General features: G+C 45.1%; 2 protein-coding genes across 19 annotated transcripts in view; one reads left to right on the plus strand and one right to left on the minus strand.

Annotated features, from left to right (window-relative positions):
* LOC135919011 (uncharacterized) overlaps positions 1 to 14030 on the minus strand; it is a 997771-nt gene that overhangs the window by 90042 nt on the left and 893699 nt on the right. The window lies entirely within an intron of this gene.
* Positions 1 to 14030, plus strand: part of LOC135919010 (protein O-mannosyl-transferase TMTC1-like) — a 92224-nt gene that overhangs the window by 55477 nt on the left and 22717 nt on the right. The window contains exons 4-5 of the mRNA XM_065452752.2: positions 4560 to 4769; positions 6668 to 6746. Coding sequence (XP_065308824.2) covers positions 4560 to 4769; positions 6668 to 6746 — 289 coding nt within the window. The remainder of the gene's footprint in view (positions 1 to 4559; positions 4770 to 6667; positions 6747 to 14030) is intronic.

The following is a 14030-nucleotide window of genomic DNA, read 5'->3' on the forward strand; positions in this document are numbered from 1 at the left end:
CCGGTGATGTGCCTCATAATTATATCTTGATATTTGATGTCAACATCTAGAATTTAATTTTATTTACGCAGAAATCAATGCTTACAATCCGGAAGGCTGGGCAGCACAATACTCAAAATCAAACTCGGGGCAAGGACGAGCAGAATGAGCGATAAAATACTTGAAATGTGTCTCACCTAAAATACCTTTCGCACATAAAGAAATTTCACCTTCTAATTTTAGTTTTTTACTTGTAGATACATGTACACAAAAATATCCCACTTAGTTTCATGTGCTCATTATTATATACGAAAATACAGGCGCCACCACACCCATTTTATCACCTCAGTTACAAGGGCAATCCTAGTGCAGGAGTTTCTGCCTAGGAGGACGAGTACGTAACCCTGCAAGTGTAGGCCAGGTTTTGCTTTCTGAAAACCATGTTTTCTGAATGTAGCACCTTCAGAATATTTCCCGACTCTGTAGGCTGAAATAACTGTGGGGACAAAAGAACATGATTAAATGAGATATATACGTACACATGGCCACAGGTAACAGGAAACTGCACAGATTCATGCTGATTCCGCTAATACAAATCCAGGAAAGGTCAAGTTAAACGAGAACCTCTACTAGTTATTGCACTTTTATTTCATCACAAAATATAATAATAATAATATTTGGGGTTTTACGTGCCAAAACCACTTTCTGATTATGAGGCACGCCGTAGTGGAGGACTCCGGAAATTTTGACCACCTGAGGTTCTTTAACGTGCACCTAAATCTAAGCACACGGGTGTTTTCGCATTTCGCCCCCATCGAAATGCAGCCGCCGTGGCCGGGATTCGATCCCGCGACCTCGTGCTCAGCAGCCCAACACCATAGCCACTGAGCAACCACGGCGGGTATCACAAAATAGTTTCACAACATACTTTTATGTTCTTCAACCCATAACACCGCGACAAAAATGCGCAAATATAGCGTTTTGTAAAGTTTTTCATCAAGAGCAATCAAGGAAGAAAACGTGGATCTTCTTTCACAGATCTCTCCCTCAAACTAATATCTTTTGAATTTATATGGCGTATCCACATGGAATGAATTTCAGTATGACACTAGTTTTGAAATATGTGTATCAAACTGGCTGCAATATGCACTGCTGTTCAGCTTAGTTTTTTTTAACAAACCCTCTTTTATGTATTGAAGCACAAAAGTGCATGGAAAGCCCATGAATTTCCTGCCACATTTTGGGAAAGAATATTTTGAAACTGGGCTCATCCTGGGAAATAATTTCAAGTAGACACGTCTTGCAGACTCACCTGCTGCGATTTCTAAACTGTAATATGTACCGTAAAGTAAATAATTAAGGAGTTCATTAGCGAACGTTTGTTAATTAGGTGAATACGTATTTCGATTTCTAGTGCTAGTAATGTCTCCCTCTGCAAGTATTCCAGCGCAAAAGCAACAATTATGCCCGGTGCCAAAGCGAATTAGTAAAAATTACGTAAAACTTAAGAGTTATCACCCTGTATAACATATAATCATGTGCTGCTGATACAATACCCATTAAAAATTTTTTTTTTACTCAGCAAATTCATTTGGTTTGTGTGTTCCGCCAACATGTTATGCGCGAACCAAAATATTGCACTGGTGTGATTGAAATTTAAAAAAAATAAAAATCTTTCCTGGATGATAGCGCAAATTACTTCGAATAAAACTTCCGTAGCGAAAGTTGTCATTATTTTCAGTTATATCCGCTTTTCTGCGTATTTTGCCAAGGACCCCGTTAGTGTGTTGCCAACGTCTAAACATAGACCAACACAGCATTTTTGCCAAAGTAAGGCTTTAATATTGGAGCCTGTGCGCAGCACGTTGGCGAAAATAAAATTTTAGATGCTAGCTTTTTTAGGGACAGTTCTCTAAAAATAATTTCAGGTTTCTTTGCGTGACCGTTTCTTGTAAAAAATTTACCACAAAAAAACTCAATAACGTGAGCATTTTTAGCTCGGTGCTAAGGATTTAAAAACATAGAGGTATTCTGTGAAACTGTTTGTAATGGTTGCAAAATGTTAAGACAACGCAAAAACTCAATCTTCGAAATATTTGTGCGAGACGGTCGATTTGGGCAAATGTTTCTTCCCCACCTGGTCTTCTACCGTTTCGTGAAATTGAAACGACCCTCACGGGCGCAAAAATACTTTTTATCCGCTCTAAATATTTTGCGAAGATACTCTGCAAGTAATGCACGCTTATATACGGGGAATTTTCTAATTTTTCGAGAGAAATTCATATTGGTCAAGCGCCACTGTTGGGACAGTTGGCGTGATATGACCCGTTATTAACCACAAAAGGGACTAAAATGAGAGGAAAACGAAAAGTTATCGAACGATCCGGAATGCTATCAGCAAAAGCATAGAAATGGCCTTCTTCAATTGCCTATAGAACCACGCGCTTTTTTTTTACTGCGTGTTGCTCACCGGGCAACGTTTAGCGTTAGTCAGCCTGCTAACAGCGCGCAACGTTTACAAGTCCTACAATATCACTGATGTACGCACGAGTTTAATTAAAAAGGATATTCCGAAAACATAAAAGGTCTTAGCATCAGCTCGTCTTAGAAATCCTGCTAATGGGTTCTCGGGGCAAATGCCGGATTACCATGTATTAGCGCGTGCTTTCTGCATCAAGTACGCTGACTTTGTTGAAATGTTCAGCAGGAAAATGTCGCCCTTGTTAGGCAGCGTGCCTTGCGCAAGTACAAACCATGATGGATGCCTTAATTTCAAAAAACAAAGAAGCTTAGGATTTTCAAAGAAGAAAGTGCACTCTTTTAGGAAGTAAGCGCATTATGAAAATTTTGAAAGACTAGCGTATGAGATGCTCTGTTTTGTGCTCTCTGAAAAAATAAAAGAGAGCGAGAGGGAGAGATACGTAAGCTGCTTATGGACAAAGTCTAGTACGCTTAACAGTTTTCGCTTTGTGCTTGCGCGCCGGAAAGAAGCATGGCGACACAATACGCTGAAATCAAAGTTTAGCTTAGTGGCCTAGCTCTTCGCCAAAGACTGCCAGCGGGCTTTTCATTTATAACATACATTACTCGACAGGCCGCTACTCAAGCAGAAAGCTAGAACCTAACGATCTTGCACTAGTGCGCTGGGACGGGGCTTTGCTGAGAAGCCAAGGCAGACGCGAAACCTATTGAACGCAAGTGACTAAAACATTTTCTTTATAAAGGGCGCAAGATAGTAAAAAAGACAGCAAGAACAAATCAGGGAGAACACAGCTTTCTTTTGCGAGATTTTGTTGAAAAATGCATATGCGTCCGCTTACATCAAATTTCTCAGGGCACTCTGTCCTATATATATATATATATATATATATATATATATATATATATATATATATAGATATTTCACATCTAGGCATCACTGACAAACGTTGGTATAGTTCTAATTCTCTTGAATGTGCACCAAAACCAAGAGATTGCGAAACAAGTGAAAAACGAACCGATCATAAATCAATACCAACGACGCTGCTCATCAGGTCTCTGAGCGTTGAAACCAGCATCGCTTTTTATGAGAGTGATTGGATATCGCCATTCTGTCTTCTATTCTGCAATTTTGGTCATTACGCGCACTTCCCCATCATACCTCTGTTCTTCGTGTTTCCCTGTTGCAAGATAACATACAAAACGAACCTTATCTTCTTTAATTCTTAATAGTTTTTGACTATCTTTCTCTCTGATACCTTTCGGCAATTGTGCTCAAATAGGAACAGAACAACTATGCCATTCCACAGTTAAGGGAATGAGCTACGCCGGGTGTATACCACTCAAAAATGTCTTTTTTTCTGCGTGTAACTCACATCATCAATGCAACTAATTTCGGAGGCTTCCTATGAGTACTTTTGTCGTTCTCATTCACTCGTATTCTTTAGTACGCGCTGGCAAGGAGTCCTTCAAATTAGACCTCAGTACCTCTTTCGTTTTTCAACGTCGTCTCTTCTTCAGTACCCACCGTTGTTACTCAGTGGCTATGATGTTGGACTGCTAAGCACGAGGTCACAGGATCGAATCCCGGCCGCGGCGGCCGCATTTCGATGGGGGGGGGGGGGGGGCGAAATGCGGAAACAGCAGTGCACTTATATTTACGTGCACGTTAAAGAAGCCCAGGTGATCCAATCTATTCCGGAGTCTCCCACTACTGTGTGCCTCATAATCACATCGTGGTTTTGGCACGTAAAACCCTATAATTTTCTTGTTTTTCTTTTCAGTACGAGCGCGACGAATGGCAAAAAAAAAATGTTGTGGCACCGATGCGGTTTATTCTGCAGCATTCAAAAGTTCTGTATTTACGAGTACTAGGGTTGCCATTGGCGACCAAAAACAAATTGGGAATGAGCACCTCAATGCAAAACCGCCGGGCTGTACTTTCCATAAGCCTCTTCCGCACGATCTTACAACGCTTTTGAAAGTGATGCTTAGGGCTATATGAAACTGTGAGTTGAGTTTGTATCGTCAAACCTACAAAGAAATCACAGCATTGAAGTGAAGTTATAGAAGTGCATTGTATTTCTTTTGCATTGACACAGCTGGCAAGTTTCCAGAGACGGCAGAGGAAGGCACGGAAGGTGGGGCTGGCTCGCAGCCTGCGGTCTACTCTCTGTATGTGCACTGCTCTCGAAGGAGCAGGGCATCAGCGTACTACCGCTGTGCATGGCCTTGAGGATACGCGCATTGGTCGCTGATTCCACGCGTCCAGAACGACAGACGCAGTGTCTAGAGGCTCACCGACGACGGTGGTAAGTTGCTGCGGCGTCATTTGCTAAACGAGCTCCCCTTATCGCATTCCGTCAGTACGCACTACAGGTCGATAAGGTGTTGACGCAATGCGACCTGTTCGCACATTCCGCATAAGTGGAACACAGTTGCACACATGTTTCACGTAGTGACGGGTGTCGAGATAGAACCATGATCCTTGAGCGTCCGCTTCCTCTTCGGTCGAGCTTCTTGTCACTGATACAGTGTGTAAATTTACAACTGTTTCTATTCTCCCACGTAAGTTTTACTTTGTAAGCGTAACATCGTAATGCTACTCCGCATTGGTTCCGCCATATGAGTTTAACATAGCTGCCAAAATGTTGTTATACACTCAGTGTAACTTAAGTGGAACGATATTAGGAGTGTACCTATGTATGAGAAGGTACGCAGGCGAGTGAAAAAGAAATCTGCATCCTCAGACATGTCCTTTATAAGGCATTGTAGAAAAAAGACAAGAATGCAAGCTAAAGTCGAAAGTCTATAACATAAAGAGCAAAATGTGGTTAAGCGCAAATACTGAGCCCCGAAAAAGGCGCTTACTTAAGACATGCAATACGAAAAACCGCCAGCACGACTCAATTAGGGCATTATGAGTGCGTAATTCTGCGTTTTCCACAACACTCTCACGGGTTTAGCCAGCATAAATAACACGAAGACGATAGAAATAAATGAGAAAACAGCTGGACGCCTACGTCCCTGCCTCTCTGTGTTCCGCTATGCTGACCGAGCCGAACCATATTCGCGAGCTACTCTAGCAATATACTATATCAAAGATCTCGGAGCTTCTGTTTAAAAAAAATTAAATTATGGGGCTTTACGTGCCAAAACCACTTCCTGATTATGAGGCACGCCGTAGTGGAGGACTCCGGAAATTTCGACCACCTTGGGTTCTTTAACGTGCACCTAAATCTAAGCACACGGTGTTTTCGCATTTCGCCCCCATCGAAATGCGGCCGCCGTGGCCGGGATTCGATCCCGCGGCCTCGTGCTCAGCAGCCTAACACCATAGCCACTGAGAAACCACGGTGGGTGCTTCTGTTTAGGCGTTTCTGTAATTGAATGTTCCCACCAACCGTCGGGTGATATAAAGGCGGTTTCCATTTACCTTGTTTCCAATGCCAATTTGGATGTGGAGGCATGAGCACTGCGAAGGGTAAAACGTTGAAGACCTGAAACTCTTACAAAGATCCCATACAATTGTATTCATCTGAGCCATCGCTAAATAAATGGGCTTTCTTATGCCCGGTTGACTTTGCTGGCGCGATCAAAATATGCATTCATCTCTACCCCACAAATTTGCGCGCTAATTCGAGCGTTTCACCCGCAGCGGTATATTAGCGCTTATATCTTTGGGCTCCTATAGGACGGAGGTCAGAGGTTCGATCCTAGCCGTCACAAGCGCCATTCGATGGGGGCGAAATAAAAAAACTATCGTCTATTTATATTTAGGGGCACGTTCAAAAAACCCTAGGTGCTCAAAATGATTCCGGAGCCTCTCACTACGGCGTGCCAATAATAGAAAGCCAGAATTGAATACTCGATCCTTTGAATAGGGCACTGCGTGTGAATTTCAATTTTTTTTAACAACACCTCTTAATACGATAGAAAGTTGACTAAAACAAACCACCTCTGAGTATATAAAATCACGTCCGCAGTGGTGTCTTTCTCTCTGATGTCTGGTGGAGATATCGGTTACCTATAATACGCCTCTCCCTGAATTACTTTCACCGTTGGGTATAAAATGAGGTATAAAATCGAAGCATGAATGAGTATTTCGTCGAGAAGAATGTAAGGCGCGTATGAATGTAGAATTCGTATGCGTCTTTCGTTTGGAAACACAGATTTGACTGCCCTAAAAGAAATATGCTCTAACTTTCAGGCCAACCTGCAAATACTGCATACGACAAATTGCCTACCGATGCTTCTTGGATCGTGACCTTGCTGCTCTCGCAACATTGGTAAGTGGAGTTTTAGTTCACATTTAGCTGTGTTGAACTGTACACCGAAAAATGGAGGCGTGGTGAACAGCCGTGCTAAAGCTTGCAATCGTATAAGACATACCATTAGGCGCCCGCTGAAGAACCCCAGTTGGCCAAAATTACTTAGGAGTACCTCACTACGCTTCGCCTGATCATCAGATTGTGCTTTTTGCAAACAGCATCCGAAAGCTTAATTTAATTTAGAATTGTTATTTTAGAATGCGCAATTTCCTAAGGTACGGCAAATGCTTGTCAGTGCAGTGTCATTTCGCCTCACGTGCCCCAATCAAAAGTTCACGCGTGCAAACATCCTGTCTGGACTAAGCCTTCCTTGGCCGTCGTTTGCTTACCTCCGCGAAGTGGAACACTACATACAAGACACATAACGCAGCTCCCGCACCCTATTCTTCACTAGTAAGTGAGAATGTACGTGGCCAACTATAATATACCTTGGCCTCCATTTCGCCAGTACAGCGGCGTCGACATTTGGCTCCCCGCAGGCACTTTTTTTTCATGACAAAGCGTTGCCGCGTCCACTCGAGACCGCGCTGACTCCGCAGTAATGACGGCCAGAATGTTGTCCCCGTCTTTCCTGCTTTGAGCCTCAAGTAGCGGGAGCGTGATGTCGCACTCATTACTGGGCTGGCGTTGTGCTGTGCAAAATTGGCATGGAAGCGGAGCCTTGCGATGAGGTTTGAAATACATATCTGTGTATTCGCACGAGAAGTGCGTTCAGTCGGCGCGAGAAGGTGGCTGGAGTCATGTGTATAGTGTCCACTACGCTGATGGCTGTGCGAATTAGGCGCGTGCTAGAGATTCTTCGGGCGGCAGTACAATGATGATTTCGCTTTCGGACAGCTGAAGCAATTTTGCACTGGTTAATTCACTGCGAAAGATAAAATCTTCCGCACCATAATAAGTTGATCTGAGTAATTTTTTTTACTCTCATATTTCATGCGTATCTACTTTTCTCTTCGTATCCTTATCTTCACAATCCCTCCCGCTCGTTTAAATATATTTAGTCCTTACGACAACACTAATATTGTAGGCCCGACCAAAATTTTGAAATTAAACGGTGGAGTTTTACGCGCCGAAACCGCGATCTCTTTATGAGTAACGCGACAGTGCGGGGAGACTCCGGAATAATTTAAACCACCTGGGGTTATTGGACATGCACAAAATACACGGTTCACGAGCGCCCATCGAACTGCGACTGTCGCGGTTACGATTTCATCCTCCGACCACGTGATTAGAGCAGCGGCATAACTCGAAAGCCACTAAGCAACCACGGTGAATCGAGGCTGGAACACAGTAGTTGAAGCTGACCTATCTGTTCTTTTGTTCATATAATCAATCTATATCTCTCTCTTAATCTCCCAAGGACCATGTATGAAAATTCACGCTATGGATGCACTTTCAATTGTTTTCCTAATTAGACTGAGGGAAGTGCGAAGAAAGTATTTTGGATACATAGAGGAGGCAATCAAGAACTTTAGATTAACAAAATGGAAATATTCTGGGATAATTAGCTAATAGGTGTAATCCTTGTGATGTTTCTGCTGGAAGTGTCACGGCGAGTCGCTTTTCTGTAAGGCTTAAAGTGCACATTCTCAAAATATGCTCTCTGCGAAGCAGACACCGACACGGAAATAATATTTTGCACTAAGAGACCCCGATTGTAAATTTGCATAAGCGTGCTGCGAACAGGAGAGGTAGCCAAACAGGCGTAACATTATGTCCTATTCGTACCACGCTTTTCCAAGTTTGTTATGAGGTATGTGCTATAGGGTGGAGGGTAAGAAATCCCAGATACTGAAAATTACACCTCAGCCCCCACGTGTTCTGCTAACCTCCGAAGCCAGGTTTCCTTTAATTAAGATTTGCCTATTTCCATAGATTTCCTTCGGTTTATGTCAGATACGGCTGTTAAGTTTGTCAATATGAGTTTTGCAAAGATAACATTTTTTTTTGTAATGCAATCAGACTGCTAAGATTAGAGTTTACGTTTATTCCAAAGTGGTTTCAATATATAAAAATGACGAAGGAAAAAAAAAGATTTTGAAGTGCAAGTTAGTTTGCCAACAACATAGCCTGCTTTTTGAAGCCATATTCATATAGAAGACGTCTGCTCATTTACACATTTCTCTAAATTGAAAATAATTTTGGGCAACTATGTGCCAAGGTCATCGCATAACCGTATTCGAATTATAAGGAAGATTGGCACCGGACCAGCCTTACAGAAAGTAGCAGTGTCAAAAGAATGTGCCACTTAGTGACATGAACGTAAAATACACGAGAAAAATTTTTAGTACATGCCGTGTGCCAACGTGGCGCTTTCACGCATAGCGTGATGGCGTCATTTGAAGCGTCATTTCAAGCGAAGCACGCCATTGCTCCATGCCAACGCACCGCCAACACGTGACCACTGGGGCTAAACAATGGGACACTGTCCAAGGTTGCTGGGCCTGTGGAAGGTTCTGGGTAAATATGCGTGCAGTCGGCTTGCGAAGTGCCACGACCGGCTTGTCGCGCATAGCGCTAGCAACACGCGCGCGCTCGTGCCGAGATTTGCTTGTGTTGCAGCACACCTTTGCAGGGCCGATTACAAGAAAATAGTTCTGTTCAAAGGAAACATAAGTGGGCAGCACAGCTAGAAGTACAAAACGGCAATAGCGCAGTAGTGTTTCCCGGGACGTCTACAACGTGCGGTTTGTTTGGAGAGATGCGTTCACCACAGTGCGGGATGATCATAACTGATAATTTGCCTACGAATGTGAAAGTAAGCTGCGATGACGTTGCACGTAAAGTTCCACGTAAAAGCCATCACGGCGCGGCACGGGTATTTTTTTACATGTCTTAGCTTTTTTCGTCTTCCTCCAAATAATAGTACCAATTTTCCGTCAAATAAGACACATTTCGCTTTAATCCCTAGATCTAAGAAAATTTTCCTCTGATTGATACAGCATTGTCATGCCCCCCCCCCCTACCCCCCCCCTCCCTCGTCCCCACCTGCCTACGGCATGCTTTATGTGAAGTTCCCGATATTGACACGCTAAAACCGAGCATTTTGTCATCACATGGCACGCCATGAACCGCAGTAAACCCCGTATGGGCTGTGTATACGTGCGTGTGTCGCAGTAAGTTTACCCATATTGCGTTCCTTTAGCGGCCCCTGTCATTTGACGTAATTGCCCTGTACACGAGGATGCGCCTGCTAATTCATTCCGCTTTTTATATGCACCTGATTCCAGTTGAGTGCATATGCCTCTGTTTCACGTTTGTGCGGGGACAGTTTTATACAAAGTCACCACAACATGCATGAATGCGTAAAACTGTCACCTGATTTGTCGCGAGCACTCGTAAGCGCAGTTAATGATTAGGCAGATAAGAAATACTTGTCGCTGTATTCAGCCGAGCCATCGAACATATAGAAGAAAAGTCATATAGACACCAACCTTAGAAATAGAAAACTACTAGTTCTAATAAAAGATCAAATTTCAAGAATGCTTTTTCGGGGGGGATAAAAGAAGTGATCCGTAAGTTTTTTTGGTGAACGTGCTCCATTCGTTTCTTGGCGTTATTTTGTATCGTATTATCAGCTCTTTGGAACACTTCCGTCACTAACAAAAGCATACACGTTTCATGCATGCGAAGAAAAAAGAGGAGTCGGATGCTCACAAGCATACCCGACATCAGCGCAATTTCTTCAATATAGCGCGCAAAGCGAGGAACGTCTACATGGTATGCAAACTACTTCGCTTATCTACGAAGCCAGAGCGAGAGACAGAGAATGAACTTTGTGCAGAAGAGCACGCGAGTCAGACGGGTGTGGAGCTCCGCTCTGCAGTGGGCGGCCCCCTAAGTCCAGGAGGCCAGCGGCCTTAGCTGCGCCTCCGCGCTCAGTGCTCCAGTTCGAACTGGTCCATCCAGCATGAGCAGGACAGCGACGCCTCCCGTTGTTGTTTGGTGGGATGTGTTATGAGCGTGAGCTCAGGTGTGTTTGTACAACCGTGAGCAAAAGTATATGGGCCACAGTGTCGCCGAGAAAAACGAAATCTCTCCGTAATTGACGTACACAAACTGAAACTGATGAATGCATTAGAATGTTCGTAATGTCATGCTTAGACTGCAGTGTTTAATTTCCAGTTCCATTGACTGATAGATCAGAAACATGAATTTTATTGCGCAATACCAGCTCCGTATACTTTTGTTCGCGGGTGTACATGCCCGTACCAAGCGCTGGAGCGTTGCGCATTAGTTTGCCCGCATGTGAGCATTAATCCATTCCGGAGTGTATATATAGTGTGGTACAGATGCAAGTGGGGGATATTGTCAGGATTGGGGGCTCAATCCCATCGTCCGTGGTCCTTTGCCAAGATTGGAGTACGGCATGAATTCGAAGGTAGCTGGCCCATGCCGTCGTCCAACTTATTTACGCTGAGCTCGTTGATGAAGTGAAGAACTGTTTCTCATCGAGAACGAGGAAAAGGGTTTATTTACAGAAATTAAATCAGTCTAACATGACTGCTTGAGAAAAAGAGTATTAGTCCAACAGGACTGCATGAGAGAAGTGACTCAGTCTAACATGACTGCTCAAGAGATCTGTCCTCAGCATTCGCACAACCACAGTTTTTATACACTCGATCCGCCGGCCATACGAGGCGGCGACTGTTCGTTTACTCATCACCAACTCGCCGCTGCTCTGCAGATCAGTTTACAGACACAAAGGCACACACATTCCGATGCCCAAACGACGGCGTTGGAGGGGTGCCGTTCCGGGAACTATCGGTGCCGATCGAGGGTCGCTCGTTGTTTTGCGTCATGCCGAAGCGTGAGAAGCCCCAAAATACGTCGTTCCCGCGGCAGCTTGTCCATGCGTGTCAAATCAGCTCCGCGTTGGGGAACTCCGGAACCATTGTTCAAACACCGAACTCGTTCCGTCACAATGTCGATGGGGCGGGTGGAAGGCGGCGGATTCCAGCACAAAGGCCGCTTCTTCAAACGCCTCCTAGCTGCAGTGACGGAGAGGGTGCGGAATGCGCGTCTTGCCCCCTTGTCGTAATTGGGTGGCAATCTTGCTTAGCTGCTCGCCATTCTTAACAATATGTCCTACTTTGTAGTTCCCGCCGTACTGCGGCTATCATGCGTTAGCTAGGGGCGTTGTACGGCGGTTGTGGTGTTCTTCGTGACAAGCGGTATAGGGTTGTATGGACTGTGTGTGTTTGTGCTTGTGCGTGTCCGTTTGTGTATCTGGGTCCGTGTGTGTGTGCGTGCTTGTGTGCACGTGTGTTTGCGTGTGGGCGTGTCCGTGGGTGTGTGTGTTTGTGTCTGGGCTTGTCAGTGTGCGTGTATGCTTGTGTGTGTGGGTGTGTGTGCTCGTGTTTGTGCATGTGTGTGTATCTCTTTGTGTGTGGGCGTGTCCGTGTCCCTGTGTGTGTGGGAGGGGCGTGTCCGTGTGCATGTGTGCGGGCGTGTCCGTGTGCGCGTGTGCTTGTGTGTGGGTGGGGGGGTGTGTCCGTGTGTGTGCGTGTCCGTGTGTCCGTGTCCGTGTGTGTGCGTGTCCGTGTGTCCGTGTGTGTCCGTGTCCGTGTGTGTGTGTGTGTGTGTGTGTGTGTGTGTGTGTGTGTGTGTGTGTGTCTGTGTGTCTGTGTGTGTGCGTGTTTGTGTGTGTGTGTGTGTGTGTGTGTGTGTGTGTGTGTGTGTGTGTGTGTGTGTGTGTGTGTGTGTGTAGGCTAACGAGAGGGAGAGTATCGGCTCGGCATCGAACCCTTCCTCGTGCCCCTCTCGCGGGGTCCGGCGTTCGTGCACTCTGGCCCCGGTGCGATCTGGTCGGGATGGCTCACGACATCGCTAGTTCCACTAGCTTAAAAAGCACTCACTCCTCAAACCAACATCGCATTGATCTTCTTTGCCCTGATCTTCGACTACGCCGTTGGTTAATGCGGTGTTTCTTTTTGCTGTGCTGGCGCTGTCCGCATACGAGAGGCTGTCGTGGTTTTCAAATTTCGAACGTGCTTCAGCGTGGGCGCCGGGTTATTAGGCAATGGAAAAAAAATGAAAAAAACAAACAAAAGAAAGCTTAGTTATACCGAAAGCCTCAAGAATGCAGCATAAGGTAAAGGAAAGAAAAAAATGCAATCTCTAATGACTTTAACGTTGAGTGATAACGACGCAAATATTCTAAAGGAAAAAAAAACCCTACGTTGCATATTAGAACGCCAAGTTAAGTTTGGGATAAAAATTACACAAGGAAGCTGTGCATGCCCTGAGCCGGTCAGTGATCGTAATGTCTTTCCTTTCCAGATGCAAGACTTTTGCGCGAATGATGGCGCGCTGAGTCACCGAGCAGTTGGCGTCGGTGTGTCGTCTGCAACTGAAAGAAATTTGCGACCATATCTAACTAGCGCTTTCTTGTTTTCGGTGGTAGTTATGAATGCTCTTGCGCTCCGCATTGAAATTTTTTTATTATACATGCTATCCCTATACGTAAAGCCAGTATTAAAGAGGTAATAAGTAATAGACGAAATCGCCTACTCGACTAACCAACCGTTGCCAGGGCATGTGTCTAACATGGCCTGGCCCTAGAAATGCATACGGATGCAGTGACAAAATAATAAAACAGCTATTTTGTCGTAATATGTAAATGCTCGTCGTGTTCTCGCAGCTCTCTGCACGGTGTCGTCTGCTCGCTGTGAAACCTGATTTCTGGCGAAGCGTATAGCAGAAAAAGATGTCCGCCAGAGAATTCAGATTTCTTTTCACGAGGGCGGCCTACACGCGCTCTCACATGCAATGAATGCCGATCGATAGCCGACGAAGTACAGTAGCAGATGCAAATCAGTGCCTCGTTTCACATCGACCGTGTCAGTGCTCTCGAGAGGTAGTGGCACAAAGCACGACCGTAACCATTGTTCTCGTCGTGCTTCTTTTGTTGAGCATCGTTCGCTGACGCGCACGTCTGCTTGCTTGCTTCTTGCTAATGCACCCGTTTGCGAGGCTGAAACATAATCATTTCCGCTCTTGCGGTTGTGTGGCTATACTTGGAGTGGAGTCGTCCCATCTCCGACAATCACTCGGAATGTTTCCGCTTTCTGCTGTCGCCAGCGCCTTCTGTTTGGGAACGGGACCTGTACTCGTCGTTCAGGAAAAAAACATGCACGCGTCTCTAATATGCGCGACCGCCAATCCAGGTGATGGCTGTTACTACCACTTGAGAGGCCGGAAGGGTTATACCGCACCATAGCGCTTCTTACACGAGCTGCA

Source organism: Dermacentor albipictus, chromosome 9 (genome assembly GCF_038994185.2).
Source record: "Dermacentor albipictus isolate Rhodes 1998 colony chromosome 9, USDA_Dalb.pri_finalv2, whole genome shotgun sequence".
NCBI lineage: Eukaryota > Metazoa > Arthropoda > Arachnida > Ixodida > Ixodidae > Dermacentor > Dermacentor albipictus.